The 20607-nt window shown below is 38.2% G+C and overlaps 1 protein-coding gene across 6 annotated transcripts in view; it reads left to right on the top strand.

Moving 5' to 3' along the window:
• obscna (obscurin, cytoskeletal calmodulin and titin-interacting RhoGEF a) overlaps positions 1–20607 on the top strand; it is a 75375-nt gene that overhangs the window by 18823 nt on the left and 35945 nt on the right. For 5 of the 6 annotated variants that reach the window (XM_035948161.2, XM_035948159.2, XM_055004782.1 and 2 more), the window contains 17 exons: positions 401–676; positions 1855–2121; positions 4261–4530; positions 6172–6438; positions 6520–6786; positions 8177–8443; positions 10470–10736; positions 11421–11687; positions 12635–12904; positions 13054–13350; positions 13430–13687; positions 15226–15492; positions 16430–16696; positions 17628–17894; positions 18093–18359; positions 19462–19728; positions 20030–20296. In XM_035948161.2, coding sequence (XP_035804054.2) covers positions 401–676; positions 1855–2121; positions 4261–4530; positions 6172–6438; positions 6520–6786; positions 8177–8443; positions 10470–10736; positions 11421–11687; positions 12635–12904; positions 13054–13350; positions 13430–13687; positions 15226–15492; positions 16430–16696; positions 17628–17894; positions 18093–18359; positions 19462–19728; positions 20030–20296 — 4575 coding nt within the window. The remainder of the gene's footprint in view (positions 1–400; positions 677–1854; positions 2122–4260; positions 4531–6171; positions 6439–6519; positions 6787–8176; positions 8444–10469; positions 10737–11420; positions 11688–12634; positions 12905–13053; positions 13351–13429; positions 13688–15225; positions 15493–16429; positions 16697–17627; positions 17895–18092; positions 18360–19461; positions 19729–20029; positions 20297–20607) is intronic. The other variant, XM_035948160.2, reaches the window with a different exon arrangement.

Genomic DNA, 20607 nt, shown 5'->3' with positions numbered 1-20607 from the left:
GTGACAAAGTTTCTGAATGTGGGGTTGATTTCTTCTTTGTGCTGCTGAATGTTCATAGATAAGAATCATATGCACCTCAATCTCTAGATTTGTCAATAAGGGGTATTTTTAATGAACCATGAGGGTTGAAAGGTGCACGCATGCCATATGGATTGATGATTGAGTAATGCAGGGATCCAGGTCCTCCTTTAAAATCAGTCCAGAAAGTTAGTTACTTGTTTTCATTTAAACTTTTGGCATAGATTCTGGTAAACTCCAGCAGAGCTGCAATCATTGTCCTCTTCTCCTGGTATCTGTGCTGCATTTCTGCACCTATCATTCCCTGGCTGTTTTTAGAAGTGTGTATTTGTCTAGCTGTAAATCACTTCTTTGATATTCCTGCCTGTGTTTTGAACTGCAGCGCTTCCAGCCACCTTTAAAACCAGTCTGAAGAGTCGGGAGGCCGAGGAGGGAAGCAGCGTGACGCTACAGTGTGATCTGTCCAAGACAGGAGTCCCAGTTCAGTGGCAGAGAGACGGTCAGCTTCTTTCTGAGGAGGTTTCTAGAGGAAAGTACCAGATAAAGCTGGAAGGAAAGACGGCTTGGATGACCATTTTAAACGTCCAGCCAGAAGATGCAGGAAAGTACAGCTGCATGACGGGAGATGAGAAAACCACCGCTGAAGTCAAAGTCAGACGTAAGTTTGATGAACCTTCTGACCTTAACAGGAATTTTATCAGTTCTGACTTTAAAAGGTTTCTATATTCTGGTTTGAAACTGTGTTTTTTGAGCACCAGAGACTCATCTTTATATCTCCAAAACATAATTCCTGTACCTGCACTATAAATGATTTTTACCTCATTCAGCTTAGAACCATGAGTTCCTCCTGAATATATGAGTTAAATATATATATATATATATATATATATATATATATATATATATATATATATATATATATATATATATATATATATATATATATATATATATATACATATATAATATATGAGTTAACTGCACTTTGGTTGATTCCTTCACTGAATGTCATCTTGTTGAAGTGTAAAACTGGAGTTACATTAACTGAACTTGAGAAAACAAGTTCAATAAGCTAAAGATATTATGTTGAACCAACAAGTCGCACAGACAACAGTTGCTGACAAACATGCTTTCTTTTTGCATTTTCTAATTTATGCAGTTTTTTTGTGTCTAACTTACAGTTGAAGCCATTTTAGACCAGAGTCGGAACAAAGACGGTTCCAGTGAAATGATACATTTACTGAACTTTGTCACGATTAGAAATGTTTGGATTATTCTGAACACATTTAACCAGAACTTAAATTAAACAGAGACACACAGCAAGCTTCCATCTGCCTGGTTTAGTTTCTTAGCAGTTTAATTTAATGAGTGGATTGAACTCTCAACTGTTCATCATTTTAAATAAAAATGCCTCAACTGATGAGAACTCACTGTTAAGTTCTAAAGTGGTCTGAAAGTACAAAAAATATTAAGTTTAATTGACTAGAAATGAGCAAATCACACATATTTGCATTGAGGAAACTAAAAAAAATGAGTAGATTTGACTTCATTTTCTTTATTTTCCAGGGTGTAACTTTTGAATGCATGTTGTCTCCAGATGTTCCATTAGATGTAGCATCCAGATGTTCAGACCAAATAACTTCCATGTCAGATGTCCTCTAACTATAATACCAAAATGTTAGTTGGTTACAGCCTTCAAAAGAGAAACAGAGGAATTTAGATGAAAATTAAGTGCTTTCTTTTTTCATTATTGCAACTTCACCAGTCCCATTTGCCTAAGTGTAAACAGCAGAACAATGCAAACATCAAATTCAGTGTTTCTTCATCCTACAACAGAACTTCCTGTTACATTTAAACGGGAGCTGCAGCATCTGCTGGTCAAAGAAGGCGACAGTGGAGTTTTCTGCTGTGAAATCTCCAAACCTGGAGCTCCAGTGGACTGGAGGAAGGGAAGAGTCGTCCTGAAACCTGGACAGAAATACGAGATGAAGCAGGACGGACGTCTCACCAAACTGATCATCAACAATGTGGAGGAGAGCGACGCTGGAAAATACACCTGCAAGACCAAAGACATCCAATCCACCGCTGAGCTCACAGTCCACGGTGAGACAGAAACACTCCCCTAACCCTAACCCTGTCTGTTTGATTTATGACTTCAGAAAGCACATTTAATCCCTTTTTTAAATGTTTGTGCATTATGTCAACAGAATCATGTGAACGCAGACGCCAAAGAGGTCAGCCTCAAAAACAGACAGACCCAGTTAGTGTTAGCTAAACTCTCAGCTCCATTATGTCATTTCTCGAAACTTTAATGGAGTGAATATGGTTTTATTTTTTATTTCACCCATTTTCCCACTAATTTTTAATGTCACAGTGTTGTATGTACTGTACATTACTTCTTCATTGTTGGCTGAAAACATACGATCTTGGTGTTTAGAGACATTTTCCCTCCATCAGACTGCAGCATTTAGTTTATTTCATGCAGGTCATATAATAATGGATTATCCTATAATCCATTGTAAAATAATTATCATATAATTCATTATGAGCCATTAGAATATAAGGTCCATTCATGAGTTTAACCCTCTGAACCAGTGGCTTTTAAAACCATGTTATATTTTTTAAAGATCACCAAAATTACTCCATTTATCAGAGCTGGAAACTGTAAAAACAGAAAAAAATCACCAGATTTTTAGCTTTCTGTCAGTTTAAGAAGATATTACTTGCAAAGTACAGTTCTGTTAGGAAAATTAAAATTTTATTATTATTTATTAAACTAGCTCAAAAACGTTCATCATGTCTTCTTGTTGATACTTTAGTTTCTGATTCTTTTGTTCAGACATTAGGTGAATGGACAGATGTTATTTACCTGCTTGACAGTTTCGGCGAACACTCTAGCCTTTCTCAGAAGCGTCTCACTGACAGCGTGATGAGTCAGCTGGCAGATTTTGACAGCCGGCATTTGAAACGCTGAATGAAGGAGGCGATGGAGATCAGGAGGTGGGCGAAGAGAGCCATGAACAGGGACGAGGGAGGCTTCATGCTCTCCTACACCTGGAACACCATACTCCAGAGGAAATAGGACGGCAGGGGATGCGGCATGCTTGATGGGATGGTCGTGTCCGTTGGGCTCACCACGACATGCCATTACGGTGTGGGCGTGGTTTGTCCGGCGCATCTGGCGACTCTACTGGGCTGCAAATGCCGGCTGTCAAAACCTGCCGCTGACACATCACAGGCTGTCAGTGAGACGCTTCTGAGGAAGGCGAGAGTGTTTGCCGAAACTGTCAAGCAGGTAAATAACATCCATCCATTCACCTAATGTCTGAACAAAAGAATCAGAAACTAAAATATTTTTTAAACTGTATTCTAAATGTCTAAATTTTTTAAAAATGCAAAAAATAAATAATTGCTTCAACCAGATTCTGTAAAAAACTAAAAAATTCTGTTTTTGGCAAAACTGAGAAGTCGTGGTACTCAGCTGTGACAGATTTGATAAAAATTCAGAGAATTTTCAGATGAACTGCAGGCTGTGTTCACACAATTCTGTAAACAAAATAAAAATATAAATAGTACAATATCTGTAGTATGCAGTCACCATTCTGTTTTCCAGTATTGGTTTTCTGTTTTTCTGATCTGTAAGAACTGAACAAATGTAACTTTAATGGTTTCTTTCTCTATGATTTATGACATTTTGTCAAATTGAAATTACCATTTTTAAGGTAAGTTGCAATTATAATGCTGTAAAAAAATACACAAAAATATGGCAAATGTCATTTTACATTAACTTTTTTTGTTTGCTTGACTTTCAAGAGCACTTTTCTCAGTTTTCTCTCTTTCTAGCCAGGGTGGTGCTGTTTTTATATTGCAGCGAAAAATGATTCCACAGTGAGGAAAAATGTCACAAGAACACAAAAAACTGCTTGGAGTTCAGAGGGTTAATAGATAAAAATGATTATGAGCATGCCACTTGGCTTAAATCCCTGCTGCAGCTGAATATTTCTGACATTCACTGATGTTTTTCATTCTCATTCCTCTGATCATTATTACTGTTTTCCTCTGTTGAATATTTTTGTTGTTTAGATGTTTGACTTCTTCATCCGTTCTGTCCGTTATCATGTTCCACTAACCAACTTTCCTGTGTTTTGTTATTTTAGTCTGACCTTTAATTCTTAACCGTACATGTTCATGATTTGTAGCTGATTCCAGTTTTATTGTTGTTTCCTCCCTTGTGACTCTCAGAATTACCTCCGAGCTTCAAGCTGCCGCTGGTCCAGCAGGAGGCGACTGAAGGCAACAGTGTGGTTCTTCGCTGTGAACTCAACAAACCTGCCGCCTTGGTGGAGTGGAGACGAGGAGGAGGAGAGCTGCTGAAGAACGGAGACAAATACCAGATGAGGAAGAAGGAGCTGCAGGTGGAGATGAAGATCACAGACCTCAGCGTGGATGACAGCGGAGATTATTCCTGCATCTGTGGAGAAGAGAAGACAACAGCCAGGATAACGGTGAACGGTGAGACTGTTTTTATTAGAATTCTTATTTTAGTGCTTAGAAATGTCTTTAATACACAATAAATAAATAAATAAAAAAATACAAAACAGAGATGCAAAAAATGTTGACTTTGTAAGTAATGTGGAAATCTATGCAGAATAAAAAATGCATTTAATATTAGTTTAGGTGAGTTTCTGTGCAGCAGATTGGACTGCATAGAACAATGTCTAGAACAACATATCACTATATATGCATGGCTCATAGCTGATTATTCAACATGCTGGGAAATTATTATGGAAAAGAAAGGATCTTAGTCTGTTAATTTCACTTTAAAACAGATATTGTCACCAAAAAATGTTTTCAGTATACAGGGTCCAGACTGCGACTAAAATTTGAGAGAGTGCAAGTAAATTTTCCATCTACTCGCTCATGTGCGACCAGTAAATTTGCCAATTTTTCTTTAAAAATTATAATTGAATATTTTTTGTTGCTGACAAACTTCTGCTCCACACTTCAGCCTGTCAGTAGTTGACAATAATGAAATGAGCTGGTTTGCCAACCGACATGAACTCCAAAGAATAAGAAGGTGGACCGATGTGTGTGAGAGCGAGGGGAGAATGACGGTGAAGCTCCTGATTTTTCACAAAGCCTTTATTTACATTCAGCCATCAGCCTTATTTTGAACACAAATCCACCTTCCTGTCCTTCACTCATTCCTTCACAGTAAGAGCTTGTCTCCATTCCAGCTGCTTCTAAGTTTAGAAACATCCTTTGCTAGACAGCAACAGCTGGAACCGTTTTATTTCATCTTTCCGTGAATTTTAGGACTTTTCGGCAGCGTCTTCCTCATGTCAAGAAGCCGCTGCTTAGATAAACACTTCCTGTGCTGCTGGAATGGTGACAAAATAAAAGCCCGTACCATTGAAAATACGCCTTCAAAATAAAAGCCTGGAGGGAACGGTTATTTTAACATTAGCAAAACAAAGGCTTGCCAAAAGTGATGAATTCATCAACAGACTTTTATAAGAGCAATTTACATGCAATTCTGTATGCATACATAACATGCACATGCATAATACATGCCTGCGCTCAGCACAAGGTCATTTTTTATTAAAGATTTCATCCGTCAGAAATGATATGTCAACTGAGCAGCCTTGGAGGAGTACTGCGCTCTCTGAGTGGTTTTCTTGTTATGTTGTGTCAACTGCTGCACAATAAAATGTGAATTGAAAACATTATAGTTTCTGTATTCATCAGTAATACAATAAAAATGAGAGGAAATGTGAATATTTACTTTGCAAGTCGATTTTGGTGTGCGTCCCTAAATTTTCTTCTTGCGCTCCTAAAATTTTAAGTTAAGGGCCACTCTACTCCTAGGAAAAAAAGTTAGTCTGGAGCCCTGCATCCTATCATATCTCATCTCCTCTACCATATCTTATCTCATCCTATCTTGTCTCATTTTAATGTTTACCTTGTCTCATCTCATCTCATTTAATATTTATCTTGTCTCATGTTATTTTAATATTTATCTCGTTTCATTTTAATATTTACCTTGTCTCATCTCATTTAATATTTGTCTTGTCTCTTGTTATTTTAGTATTTATCTCATCTCATTGAATATTTATCTTGTCTTAAACATTTTTTTTTTGTGCTCCTCTCCAGAGCGCCCCGTTAAATTCCTGCAGGAGCTGAAGAACATCCAGGTCCAGGAGGGTAATGGAGTGTCGCTGTGCTGTCAGCTCTCCAGACCAGGCTTCCCGGTGCTCTGGAGGAAAGGCGACAACATGTTGAGCAGCGGAGAGAAATACCAGATGAAGCAGAACGACTCCAGGGTGGAACTCCTGATCAGGAAAAGCCTCCCTGAAGACAGCGGCACATACAGCTGCATCTGTGAAGACGTAAAAACTACTGCAACCATCATCATCACCGGTCAGACGTGTTGCATGTTGGAAAAAAAAGAATGATTTTACAGTTTAGATGTCTTATTCAGAGTTTTCCTTCCCTCCTCAGCGATCCCAGTGACCTTCAAGCAGAAGCTGAAGAACCAGGAGGCCATGGAGGAAGGTTATGTGACGCTACGCTGTGAATTCTCCAAGTCTGGAGTCCCGGTGGAGTGGAGGAGAGACGCTCAGCTGCTGAAGGAAGGAGATAAATACCAGCTGAAGCAGGAAGGCAGAGTGGCCGAGCTTCTGGTTAGAAACTTAACTTTGGCAGATGCTGGAGAATACAGCTGTTCTGTTGGATCTACTGTGACTTCAGCCGACATCAGAGTCAGAGGTACGAATTACTGCAACCATCACGTTTTATTCAGTTTACTCATTTAGGATCCAGAAGGAAGATCTCTGAAATAATTTGGCTATGTGTTTTTACACCTGGATTTTATTGTATTTTCACCTAAAAAACCCCCACCTTACCTAGGAAGCCATTTTAAGGGCTCAGTGTCTCCAGAAATGTGACTCCTACAGACGTGAACTTTGGTTAGGAAACAGACAGAATAGTTTCCAACAGATTAAAATGATTAAAAGGATCCAGCAGAGGCCAAATTTATAATTACTAGTCCTTAAAAATAGCAAAAAATGCAAAGTCTTCAAACAAATGTGGTGTTGTGTCTCCATAAAGTTCCTGTAAGTGTATATAAATGGATGGATCCATATTTCTACTAAAATCCAGTCTTTAGTCCGCATTTCTCCAACTGTTGAGGCTCTAACATCAGTAGAATCTGATGGGTGGAAGGTTTGACCAGACAAGGTTCCAGTTGTGAGCTTTTCTGGTAGAATGTTGATGAGGAGTCATTGGAAGGAAACAGAAACTGGTGTTCATAAGTGGATAGATGTTGGTATTTTACATGCAAAGTTGGTTCCAGGTTGTCTATATTATGAAATTTAAAAGCAAATGTGTCTTTTTTGTCTCATGTTCTTATACATATTTGAAATGAACATTGAGTAGAGAATAGGATTTTTATTGAAACATATCATGATAAATGTTATAACAACAGTACTAGTGAAACAGGAGATCCATGCACATCACCATTCTGTAAAATTAGCAAAAAACTGTGACCTTGTCTTACTATACTTTCCACACATCAGATTCTACTGATGTTAGAGTCTCAGAAGTTGGTGAAATGTCGACCAAAGTCTGTATTTTTAGTAGGAAATATGAAAATATACATGTCTATACACTTACAGGAACTTTATAAGAACTTTCTGGGGCCACAATGCCACCTTAATTTAAAGATTTTGCACCTTCTAGCCATTTTTAAGGGCCAAAAATTAAGAATTTATCCTCAGATGGATCCATTTAATCACATGGATCTACTGGAAACTATTCCATCTGTGTTCTCACCTCATTTCATGGCTGGAATTTTTATTTCTGGAGATACTGAACCTTTAAAATGGATTAAAAAAATAACAACTTAGTTTTGGGTCCCAAGCAACAAGTAAGTAAACTTTAAGGCAAACATGTGACAGTGCAAGAAATATATTTCCTAAATTTCTGTCCGAAATGACCCAACTAGAAGAACCTGGAGTTGAATCTAAACCTAAACAGCTGATTTAAGTTTCACAGCACAGTGCGACAGACGGTATTCCTACCAGGTAAACATGGATAAAACTGAACACTGTGAAGGTATTTCCACCTTCAGATTTGTTGTCGTTCTTTCTGTCCTCAGCTCTTCCTGTAACATTCGAGCAAGAGGTGGAGAATCTGGAGGTGAAGGAAGGCGACAGCGGAGTTTTCTGCTGTGAAATCTCCAAACCTGGAGCTCCAGTGGACTGGAGGAAGGGAAGAGTCATCCTGAAACCTGGATACAAATACGAGATGAAGCAGGACGGACGTCTCACCAAACTGATCATCAACAATGTGGAGGAGAGCGACGCTGGAAAATACACCTGCAAGACCAAAGACAGCCAATCCACCGCTGAGCTCACAGTCCGAGGTAAAATGTACATCCCATAATGAAAACAAGAGATCAGGAAAAAAACATGTTTAAATATTCGCTCAAATCTGGCAGTAAGGATGTCAGAAAACAGGAATACTGTATCTTTAAAAAAAAGAATAAAAGAAAAGAAAACAACAAACGCATTTTTTCTCTCTGATTTGAAAAAGTCAAACGGTAATTTAACAAATTACCAACAAAACAAATAAAATCAGACATTTTCTTTCAAATAACAGAAAATTTCTGAAATTAGGAATGTTTTCTGCAGATTTAGCTAAAGTTAAACAAAAAGTAGTGTAACTTTACTGTAAAATGTTATAAAAGAACGAATTACTTAAAAATAGAGATTTACATTTTTATAATATTTACAGTTTTGGGCTGTTTTTGTTTGTCTTTTTTTACAGTTGACATATAGATTAACCTTTTTTTCTGTGGTTTACTATCATTTAACAAAACAGGAAAAAACAACAAAATAACAGTTTAAAATATCTGTAAAACAAGTATATTTTTGCAGTTTCAACACAGTAAAACTAGTGGAATTTTCCAGTTAAGTGGTGAAAAAGAATTCATGGAAACACTGATTTTTTGATGTTGACATTATTCACAGTTTTGACATTTATTTATTTATCTATTTATTTCCAACAAATAAATGCTTATATTGCATAATGTCTAATGTGTATAGTGTTTTTTTTTATGTTGAATTCATTCAATATTATTTATGATTTAACAAAACAAAGAGAATCTGTAAAAAAAACAGTTAAAAACTGCATAATGCTACAGAACATATTTATAAAATAATGATATTGTTGCAGATTTAAATGCAGTAAAAACCATTGTGTAACTTTCCTGTCAAAAGTTATAAAAGAACGAAGTCAGGTAACCTTCTTTTCTGTGATTTTACTAAATAATTGGTCTATAATTTAACAAAACAGGAAAAATCAGCAAAATAAGTTTAAGAAATGATTTGTCTTTTGTCACTTCTTGATATAAATCATTTTCCTTTCAAATAGCAGCAAATATCTGCAAAACAAATGATTTTTTAAAAATTTTTTTTTGGCAATTTACAATTTAAAAAATACTAATTTTCTGGTTAAATGCTATAAAAGAACAAATCCCAATTTATAGAAAAAATTATAATTCCTGATGTGGACGTTATTTACAGTTTTGGCTAATTTATTATTTTAGGTTTTTTTTAGTTTTTTTTTAGCCAACAGTTAAACTAATGCTTTTATTCTGTGTTTACTAGATATTGTTTGCAATTTAATAAAACAAATAGAATGTGTCATAAAAAATGAATAAAGCATTTGCCATTGTTCAGTGCAAATATCTGTAAAATAATTATGTTTTTCTGCAGATTTAAAAAGATAAAAAATAGTATTACTTTGCAGTAAACTGAAAAGAAAAATATTTATTTTTATGTGGACATTATTTAAACTTTTTGCCTGTTTCTTTACAGTCAAGGTGTGAATTAATACAGTTTTCAACTTTGCTAAGGAAAATATGTAAAATAACCGTAAATAGTTTTTAGAAATTCAAATTAAAAACTTTTACACTTTAAAAAGTCATTTATTTATTTTACATTTTAAACCTCCTGTTGTCCTCATTTACTGGCACCAAAAAATATTGTTTCCTTGTCTGAAAGGAAACATGAGTAAAAAATGAGTAAAAAAATCCTAAAAATATCTAAAGTGATTACATATATATCAGTAAAACTTCTAATATTCTCTTAAGAACATTCACATAAAAATCTACCAAAATCCAGCGAAAGAAGTATTTCTTTTTTCCACCAAACAAAGGTTCAAAGATTTCCCAAAAATGTTGAAAATGTGGACATCAGAAGTTTCACTGTGAGAATATTTTTTACTCCACATTTTCAAACTTTAAAACGGGTTAATTTTGACTGACAGGACGACACGAGGGTTAAACTTCCTCCTTTTTGACATTGACCTTATTCTAAGAACTCCAGTTGTTGGAATAGGACTGAAATCAGGTGAATTTAATGAGTAAAATTAAATTTTCATTGCAGCTCCTCCGGTCACCTTCAAGACGAAGCTGAGGAACCAGCAGGTGGAGGAGGAGAACAGTGTGACATTGAGCTGTGAACTCTCTAAAGCTGGCATCTCCGTGGACTGGAGGAAAGGAGATGAGCTGCTGAAGAACGACTTTAAATACCAGATTAAAGCCAGGGGCGGCGTCATGGAGCTGATTATTAGGAACAGTCAGCTGGAGGACAGCGGCGTCTACAGCTGTCTGTACGGAAACTCCAGGACCACGGCCACCATCACCGTCACACGTATGACGCCCATGTGCAGTTTCATGTTTAGACATTACATCTGTGGGCATGCAAGTTTAAAAGTTTCAAAACTATTACTGTATGTTTACTATCATTTATGATTTAGTTAGTGCTGCACAGTGGCTCAGTGGTTAGCACTTTGCCTTGCAGCTAGAAGATCCTCGGTTCATGTCCCGGCCTTCCTGGGATCTTCCTGCATGGAGTCTCCATGTTCTCCTGTCCATGTGTGGGTTTTCTCCAGGTTCTCCAGCTTCCTCCCACAGTCCAAAAACACGCTGAGGTTGATTGGTGATTCTAAATTGCCTGTAGGTGAATGTGAGTGTGATTGTTTGTCTCTATATGCGGCCCTGTGACAGACTGTTACCTGTCCAGGTGTCCCGTGCCTTCACCGTCAGTCAGCTGGGATAGACTCCAGCCCCCCATGACCCTGATGAGGATCAAGCAGTGTATAGATGATGGATGGATGGATTTACGATTTAAATTTTAAAAGATGCAGCAGCAGCAGAATATTATCGTTCAGTGACACCAGAAAAATGTTGAAATATTGTTGATCTTACTTATTCCATGTTTTCTTTCTACTTTGTTTTATTACTTGTGTCTTCTATTAGTTTTCAGCATGTTATTTATTTAATTTCATGTTCCTTCCTGCATGAATTTATGTATTTTTTTACCCCACATCTGCAGCGATTCCCCTCACCTTCAAGATGGGCCTGAAGAACCAGGAGGCCCCTGAAGGAGGCAGCGTGTCGCTGCGCTGTGAGCTGTCGAGGGCCGGCGTTCCGGTCCAGTGGTGGAAGGGTGAGGACAAGATGTACGGCGGAGGAAGGTTCCAGATGAGTCTGAAGGGGAAGATCGCCGAGATGAGCATCAGAAACATCCAGCCGGAGGACGTGGGCGAGTACAGCTGCATGTTTGGAGAGCAGAAGACCACCGCTGAGGTCAACGTCAGAGGTATCAGAAACACTAGAATCTAGTTTTTATACATCAAGCAACAGTTAGCACTTTAATTTATCATTTACTGTCAATAATTGCATCTTTTATTGGCTGCAGAATCTATTTCAAATTATACATATTTGTGTAGTTTTAGAACTTGCTGCCTGTACATCTTTATGTTCTGTAATACTTCTAAAGGTTGAATTAAAACCTCTTCAGCCTGTTAATCTGTTGGTTCTGATTCTGTAGAAACCTTGTGCTGAATTTAAATAACATTTGTAGACACATATCCATAACCTAATCGCACTTTTCCTCATAAGTTTGCTCTATAAACTGCCTTTATGCAACATCAAGGGTCCATTAATTGAAAATAAATTGGCAATAAGCAAATTGTTTTAGTAACAATTTAAAAAAAATAACCTTTGTCTATGTTTTATGTATATTTATATACATTTATATTACAGTTAAAGACAGAGCTATGTGAAATTTGGAAAATAAAATTAGACTTGTACTTAAATAACAAGTTTGTATTAATCGAAATGAATTGTGACTTGTGCTGCATTTTACAGATTTTACATTTAATTTTCTAATAACAGTGCAGTCTGTTTTAATTTTTTTTATCCTCTACATTTTTTCACAAACATTTTTTTAAACCTTTTTTTGAGATCACAGACGTTGCTCTTACCCTGATTTACTTTATTCTAACAACTAAATAAAGTATCATCCACCCAGATACACAAGTTCAATTAATCCCCACCTAAAGTAGAAATCTGAAAAATATCTGAGATCTGGGAGCAAGTTCTGGAGAAGATGAGAAATTTGGTTTCCTCAGCATTCAAATCTAACTAGATCCAGCAATGAGGCCTGCAACTGTTGAAAGTTCATCTAATAGAAGAGGTAGCTGGATAGAATAGTGTGTCGTCTGCATAAAGGTTAATATCCTCACATCTTCTGTCTTGAACCAGCCGCTGCTTCAGTCTTCTTTGAGAAGGAGCTCCAGACCCAGGCGCTGATGGAGGGGAAGTCTGCGCTGCTGTCCTGCGAGGTCTCCAGCGCTAACGTCCCCGTCACCTGGAAGAAGGACAACATGGTGGTGGAGGAAGGAGGACGCTACATGGTGAAGAAGAAAGGCCCAACGCACACTCTGGAGATCAAGAAGCTTCAGCTGCAGGACGCCGGAGAGTTCAGCTGCATCACCAGAGGCAAGAAGACCATGGCCAAGCTGATAGTGAGGGGTGAGTGGACCTGCAGCCCCGTTTCATTCATTATTCACGCAGATTCTGGCCTCATTCATCCCCATTAGAAGAAACGCCAGCCTGGCCATGCTCATTAACATGCTGCTCTCATCACCAGTTCCCTCCTCTTAACATCCAGCTGTATCTAGCTCCTTCTTCCTCCGCAGAGCGCGTCCGGATCGTAGCCGAGCTGCAGGACGTGACAGTGATGGCCGGAGAGGACGCCGTGTTCGTCTGCGAGCTGAGCCATGCCGACGTGAGCGACGGCGTCTGGTGGCTCGGCTGCAGCCCTCTGCAGAAGAACGAGATGAACCAGATGATGGTTCGCGGCCGGCAGCACCGCCTAGTCCTCACCATGACGACGCCCGAGGAGACCGGCACCGTGGCGTTCGTGATCGGGGAGGAGAGAACATCTGCCCAGCTGCAGGTCGTTCCTAAACCCAGAGGTGAGCAGAAAGATCAGGAATAGAATCAGTTAAAGTTTCATGTAGACATTCTAAAGTGAGATTTCCTCCCAAACTCTAGTTGTGTTTGAGGAGAAGCCCAAAGACGGCGTGGTGATGGAGGGAGAAACAGCCGCTCTGAGCTGCACCACCTCTGACCTCATCACCACCGTTACCTGGAGACGCAACCACATCCCCCTCCAGGACGGAGATAAATACGAGCTGCGTAAAGAAGGAAAAGTCAACCTGCTGCTCATCCATAACGTGGACTGTCTGGACACCGGAACGTACTGCTGTGATACCGGAGACGAGCAGAGCAGCACCAAGCTCACTGTAACAGGTAAATAAAGAAGACCATCATGCTGTTTTCAGAAGAACGATTCAGTTTCACAGTCAGATACAGAAATCTGTTCTTAGACAACCAGTTTATGGTGTCATTTAGAGTGAAATAGGTGATAAATTAGATTGTGGGCGGCTGTGGCTCAGGTGGTAGAGCGGGTCGTCCAATGATCGAAAGGTCGGCGTTTCGATTCCCACTCTGTCCTAGTCATGTGCTGTTGTGTCCTTGGGCAAGACACTTTACCCACCTGGCCTCCAGTGCTGCTACTCACACTGGAGTATGAATGCGTGTGAATGTTGGTGGTGGTCGGAGGGGCCGTAGGCGCAGATTGTCAGCCACGCTTCCGTCAGTCTGCCCCAGGGCAGCTGTGGCTACAAATGTAGTTTACCATCGCTGAGTGAGAATGTGTGAGTGAATGAATAATGGATCCATTGTATGCGCTTTGAGTATGCCTAATAAAAAGCGCTATATAAATCTAATCCATTATTATTATTATTGTTAAGTAGCTACTGCATCGCTGTGGTTGCTCATTGTGTTTGGTTTTAGAAGAACAAAACAGCATCAGTCAACTTTTCAAACCTGAGGCACCACAACAGGCATTAAAGGGGTGAACATTTGGAGATTTACATGAGAAATTTAACAGCATCGGCAAGATCTGAATCATGGAAAAGTACTGTGAGAGTTTTGTGAGAGTTTTCTTGTATCACTTATATCACTTATAAGGAATCTGCAAAAACATATTTTCTGCTACCTATTTGTATGGCTTGTATCGACTATTAGTTGATTAATTAAAACAATTGATTTTCCCACAAAAGTTTCAAATTCTTGTGCCAGATATTGCTCATAAAAAACAAGAACATAGAACATATGAAACATAGATATAAGTACGATAGAATACTGAAATAAAATATGTGAGCTAAAATAAAGATGGAAAAGAAGAGTAAAAAGACATGCTGGCAATTATACTGAGGTCAAAAAGTAACGTTACACATTAGAAAGAGATATTGCACCTGAAAATGACATGAATGTGTTGCACATTACATTGACAATGAGCTACATGTAATCAAAATGCTGCAAATGATGATGAAATATTACACATGAAACTGCATTATTGCACCTAATAATTCAATACATGCAATAAATGATGCAATAAATATGAAACAATAATATTATAAATTTCAAAATTCATACCAGATGGCAGGAAAACGTTTTATTTTGTACATATGTAAAGTCAGCAGATAATCCAAACTTAATTGTCACTCAGCAACACCTAAAAGAAGGGAAATATAAGATTACAAGAATAAAACCATCTTTAATACAGAGAAACAGTGAAATTAATTGCAAATCAATTTTTCATCAGCAAAACAGCGTTTATTACAACCTCCAAACTAAACCACAAAGAATGAGCCAGAAAGCAGTGCTCACATTTTATATAATTCTTTCCACAGCTGTATTTTCTCTTAATTCCTGATTTCATTGAAGATCGATCACATATTTCAGGTTTTCTTACTGCAATGACCCCTTGCGTTTTTCTCCAGAGCTGCCTCCGTTTTTCCAGGAGGAGCTGCAGAGTGTAGAAGCTGAGGAAGGAGCTTCGGCGTCGCTCTACTGCGAACTGTCCAAACTGGGAGTTCCCATCCAGTGGAAGAAGAACCGGCAGCCGCTGAGGAACAGCCGGAAGTACGAGATGAGGCAGGACGGATGCTTCCTGCAGCTCCGCATCAGAGACCTCAGGCTGGAGGACAGTGACAGATACTCCTGTCAGGCAGGAAACACAGAAACCACGGCGACCGTGACGGTGACAGGTGAGTGGATGACACATTTTACTGTAATGAGGCTGACTGAATGTTCTGAAACATACTTTTTCCAACATTGCGGTTCGCTCCAAAATGCTTGCAACTGAATCCACATCCCAGCATCAAGCAGAGGAAATTTCCTATGATTGTCTCAATCTGCTTTTATGTGCAAATGATGCAGTATTTTAATGTATTTTTAGTGTTCCAATTGGAATTTATTAAACAGATAATTAGTGTGTTGATTCCAGCTCTCTACCGTAGAATATAAGATTTACTGTTTAATACTGCAACTAGACTTTCCCATAATATTCTGTGTTTTAATAGAGTTGCTGCTGTGGTCAGCTTTAATCCTACCTGTAAATTACAACATTTTCTTCTTCTAAATTGTATAAGCTCTAAATTGCAGACATATCTCATAAATAATAATGTGTCTTTAATCTTTGTGATCCAGAATTTACATTAACCAACTCTGTTTAACATTTAAAAAATGCATATAACACTAAAACACCTAAAAAAAAAAAAAAAGGATAAAAGATGAGATATAGCTACATAGCATAACGTTTTTATGAATTAGGAATATTTATTTATAGGTAGCAATGTTTGACAAATATTAGTCTATTAAATATGTTTTAGAAACCAAAGAAAATAGTTTATTTTTATGTAAACAAATGTCCTATTTCAGTGAAGTTCTTAGCTGCTGAAATCAAGCCACTAGTCTAAACAGCGTTTTGTGAATTATTGTAGAAAAACATTTCGTTCAGTTCAGTCAGTTTTGCTTGTTATCATGTTGTTGGCTCCAAAAAAGCTTTAGATCTTATAATATTTGACTGTATTTTGGAAAAACTGTTAGAATTTGTCTCTATTTCTACAGTAATTTATTACGGCGTGTCTTTGTGGGGACATCATGTAGACAGATGTATGATTTTGTCATTCCCTCTTTTCCCAGAGCTGCCTCCATTCTTCAGGAAAGAACTGCGAGGTGTGGACGTGGAGGAGGGAGGTTTAGCTTCTCTGTGCTGTGAACTGTCCAAACCTGGAGTTTCAGTTCATTGGAAGAAGAACAGACTTCCTCTGAGAGCCAACAGGAAGTACGAGATGAAGCAGGACGGCTGCATCCACCAGCTGCTCGTCAGAGATCTGAACCCTGAAGACAGCGGCTGCTACACCTGTCAGGCAGAAAGAGCAGAAACTACTGCAACCGTTAAAGTGAAAGGTTTGGACATTTGGAGGTTTACATGACACATTTCAAAGGATAAGTAAGATCCGAGTGAGAGAAAAGCATAGTTTTTATTTATTTTATCAGTGTTTCCTTACCATTTACTACATGTCCCATCAGAAAGCTGCAAAAACACCATTTCTGCCACTAACAATCATTTTCCTATTGATGAATCTATTTACTCAATTAATCTAAACAATTTTCCTCCAACAAAAGCAAAATCTCGTTTCAGGTCGCTTCCCTTGACAGATTGTATGTCATTATTACAGCACAGTACAGAATGGATAACATGATAAAAATAGTTAATAAACAGGATTTACTATTCAAGTTCAATTCCAGACAAAATCCACATTTCTATCAAACCCCTAAACAAACTGAAAAAGTTCACACTGTGCATTAAACAAAGTACAATATGGACACGGTGGATATTTTACAGCACAGAGCAGCTAAAGCAACATATTTTTGTGTATTGTGTGATTATTCGTTGACTTTGATAGAAGCTTTCAAATTCTTCCTTCCTTCCTTCCCTCCTTCCTTCCTTCCTTCCTGACAACAGATAAATCTGTAACCGAGAACAGCTTTTTTGGTGTTCGGCTGTAGTGAAATACTGTGCACATGAGCACAGAGAACAGGAGAGAAGCTAACTTGCCACCAAGAGTTTTTGGTTTTTTTGTGTCGTGTACAGATGTGGTCTGTCACCAAACATCTGTTTAGTGTTAAAAACACTTTTTTTACCTTCTGTGACAATATGAAATCAACCTCTGTAGCCACCAATGACTGGAGTGGAAACGTTCATTTGGTGCATTTTCAGCATCAACATCATAAATTCTACCAAATAATCTGCACAGATCTTCTCATTACTGACTGTGTGTGAAACATTACTTCATTTATACAGAAGCATTTATTCTCACCCTTCTATCTTCCTCAGAGCTACCTCCTTTCTTCAGGAAGAACCTGGTAGATGTGGAAGCTGAGGAGGGAGGTTCAGCCTCTCTGTGCTGTGAGGTTTCTAAACCTGGAGTTTCAGTTCAGTGGAAGAAGAACAAACTACTGCTTAGAGCCAACTGGAGGTACGAGATGAAGCAGGACGACTGCGCCCTGATCCTCAACATCAAGGACCTCCAGCCAGAAGACAGTGGAAGCTACAGCTGTCAGGCAGGAGCTGCAGAAACTACTGCAGCTGTATCAGTGAAAGGTTTGTCAATTTGGAAATCTGCATGGCCAGTTTCACAATCTGCAAACTCTAAATCATGGAAACTGATTTCAAATTGTTCCTTATGCCTATTTAAGCATGCTGGAAGTCAGTGTTTCCTAATGTTCCATACTCTTATCTTGATAAGATCTCTCAGATGTTCCACTGAGACATTCCTCTCTAACATTTCTCGTTTACCAGAGCTGCTGCCATATTTCATCGAAGAATTACAAAATGTGGAAGCTGAGGAGGGAGGTTCAGCCTCTCTGTGCTGTCAACTGTCCAAACCTGGAGTTTCAGTTCAGTGGAAGAAGAACAGACTTCCTCTGAGAGCCAACAGGAAGTACGAGATGAAGCAGGACGGATGTTTCCTGGAGCTCAACGTTAAAGATCTCCAACTGGAGGACAAAGGAAGCTACACATGTCAGGCTGGAGCTGCAGAAACTACTGTAACTATAACAGTGACAGGTTTGTTCTATTGGCAGCATCTATTCACTGAACAACACACACACACACACACACACACACACACACACACACACACACACACACACACACACACACACACACAGTGAAGCTCGTTTCTTGGATTATCTGAATGTCCTGTGATGTATTGTGTTCCTTACTGGTCAGCTTTGGAAATGATAATATGAGAATATCTGTCACCAAATCTTCACAACAGGCCTTCAGCATAATAATTTTATTAGAATTTCATCATAGTGGTTAAATAATTACAGCATTTTCTCTAAAAGACATGAAAAGTTTCTTAATAATTCAATACATGCAATAAATGATGTCTAAAGGTGTGATGCACTGACAATGAAAATGTCAAAATGCACACTAGATGGCCAAAAACAGTTTGAAGTCACCATTATTTTGTGCATAAGCTGTATATTTAAAGTCAGCAGATAATCAGAGATAAATTATCAATTATCAACACCTACAAGAAGAAAATGTCAAGATGACAAGAAGACAGCCATCTTTAACGAAGAGGAATAGCAAAACAGTCCATTACAATGGAAGAGGAAAACACAGTATTTCACCACAAAAGGCTAAAGAAAGAGGCAGAAAACTGCTCATAGTGGTGTAATAATCTGATCTGGAGCTGCACTGCTTTCCTATATTGTGTTTTCTTTTTCAGGTTGCAGAAGACTCTTTTTTCATGTATTCTTTAGAAGACGCTGTAAATAATTATTCAAAATCTGGGAGAAAATTCTAACAAAATGATCAGTATTAAAGACCTGTGATGTGGATTTAGAGGAGCTGATTGGGGAGATAAAAAACTAATCAGGGAAATCAAGTGAGAGGAACACAGAACAGAAATACAAACACAAGAAAAGACCATTTCAAAATAAAACAGGAAGTAACTGAAAATGGATGCTAAACATAGAGACACAAACAGAGACCCAGAAAAGTAAAACACACAGGAAAAGGCAACTTTATCACAAAACCAGAAACCAAAACACAGGTCCATGACAGTTTTGTCTCCTTCTGGTTATATTTTAAGGCTTTTCTTCCTGTTGTAAAGATGTATGATTTATGTTTTTCCAATCCTGACTCATTTCTCCAGAGTTGCCGCCGTTCTTCAAAGAAGACTTGAAAGGTGTGGACGTGGAGGAGGGAGGTTCAGCCTCTCTGTGCTGTGAAGTTTCTAAACCCGGAGTTTCAGTTCAGTGGAAGAAGAACAGACTTTCTCTGAGAGCCAGCAGGAAGTACGAGATGAAGCAGGATGGATGTTTCCTGGAGCTCAACATTAAAAATGTCACACCTGAGGACAGTGGAAACTACACCTGTCAGGCTGGAGCTGCAGAAACCAGTACATCTGTGACAGTAAAAGGTGTTTGAATTGTTGTATTTGAACTGCATGCAGTTAATTTTCCAATACTTTTCGTTCCCATAAAGCTTCAGTAAAAAGCAGCTGGACTTCTGTGTTGGTTCTGGAAGGTAAATCGTATCACAACTTAGATGACTGAGATTCTATGCAGACAATACTTTTCTGTATTTTACCAATCTATCTGGTGACCATTATCTTATCCTGCTCGAAATTGTAAATCCTCTGCCTATGTTCTGATGAATTTTCAACGTAAACTTTCTCTATATAATATGGATGTTCTGCTGTTTCTTGCCCATTTTCCCAGAGCTCACTCCATTCTTCAAGAAGGACTTGGTAAATGTGGAGGCTGAGGAGGGAGGTTCAGCCTCTCTGTGCTGTGAACTGTCCAAACCTGGAGTTTCAGTTCAGTGGAAGAAGAACAGACTTCCTCTGAGAGCCAACAGGAAGTACGAGATGAAGCAGGACGGATGTTTCCTTCAGCTTCACATAAAGGATCTCAAACCTGAAGACAGTGGAAGCTACACATGTCAGGCTGGAGCTGCAGAAACCAGTGGAACTGTGAACGTGAAAGGTTTGTACTGATTTGGCATTTCTGCATAGCAAAAAAAAAGTTTTATTACTGTATTTTTTTGAAAAATTTACTGTTAGTTTAGAGATTTTTCCTTTTTGTTAAATTTGCAGATAATGACTAGTGGAATCACTGAAAGAAGCGTATAAATTTACACAATAACCCTAAAAAACTGACCAAAATTGTGAATTAAGAGCTGTATTTTTACATATGGTAATTCATTCTTTAAAATCTAGCCATAAAATGACAGTATTTTTATTGTATTTAAATCACCCAAAAATATAATTATTTTACTTTATTTATTGTTATTCAAA

The sequence above is a fragment of the Amphiprion ocellaris genome, chromosome 2 (assembly GCF_022539595.1).
Source record: "Amphiprion ocellaris isolate individual 3 ecotype Okinawa chromosome 2, ASM2253959v1, whole genome shotgun sequence".
Classification (NCBI taxonomy): domain Eukaryota; kingdom Metazoa; phylum Chordata; class Actinopteri; family Pomacentridae; genus Amphiprion; species Amphiprion ocellaris.
Note: the sequence above shows the minus strand (reverse complement) of the source record. Positions and strands in the feature narration are given on the sequence as shown.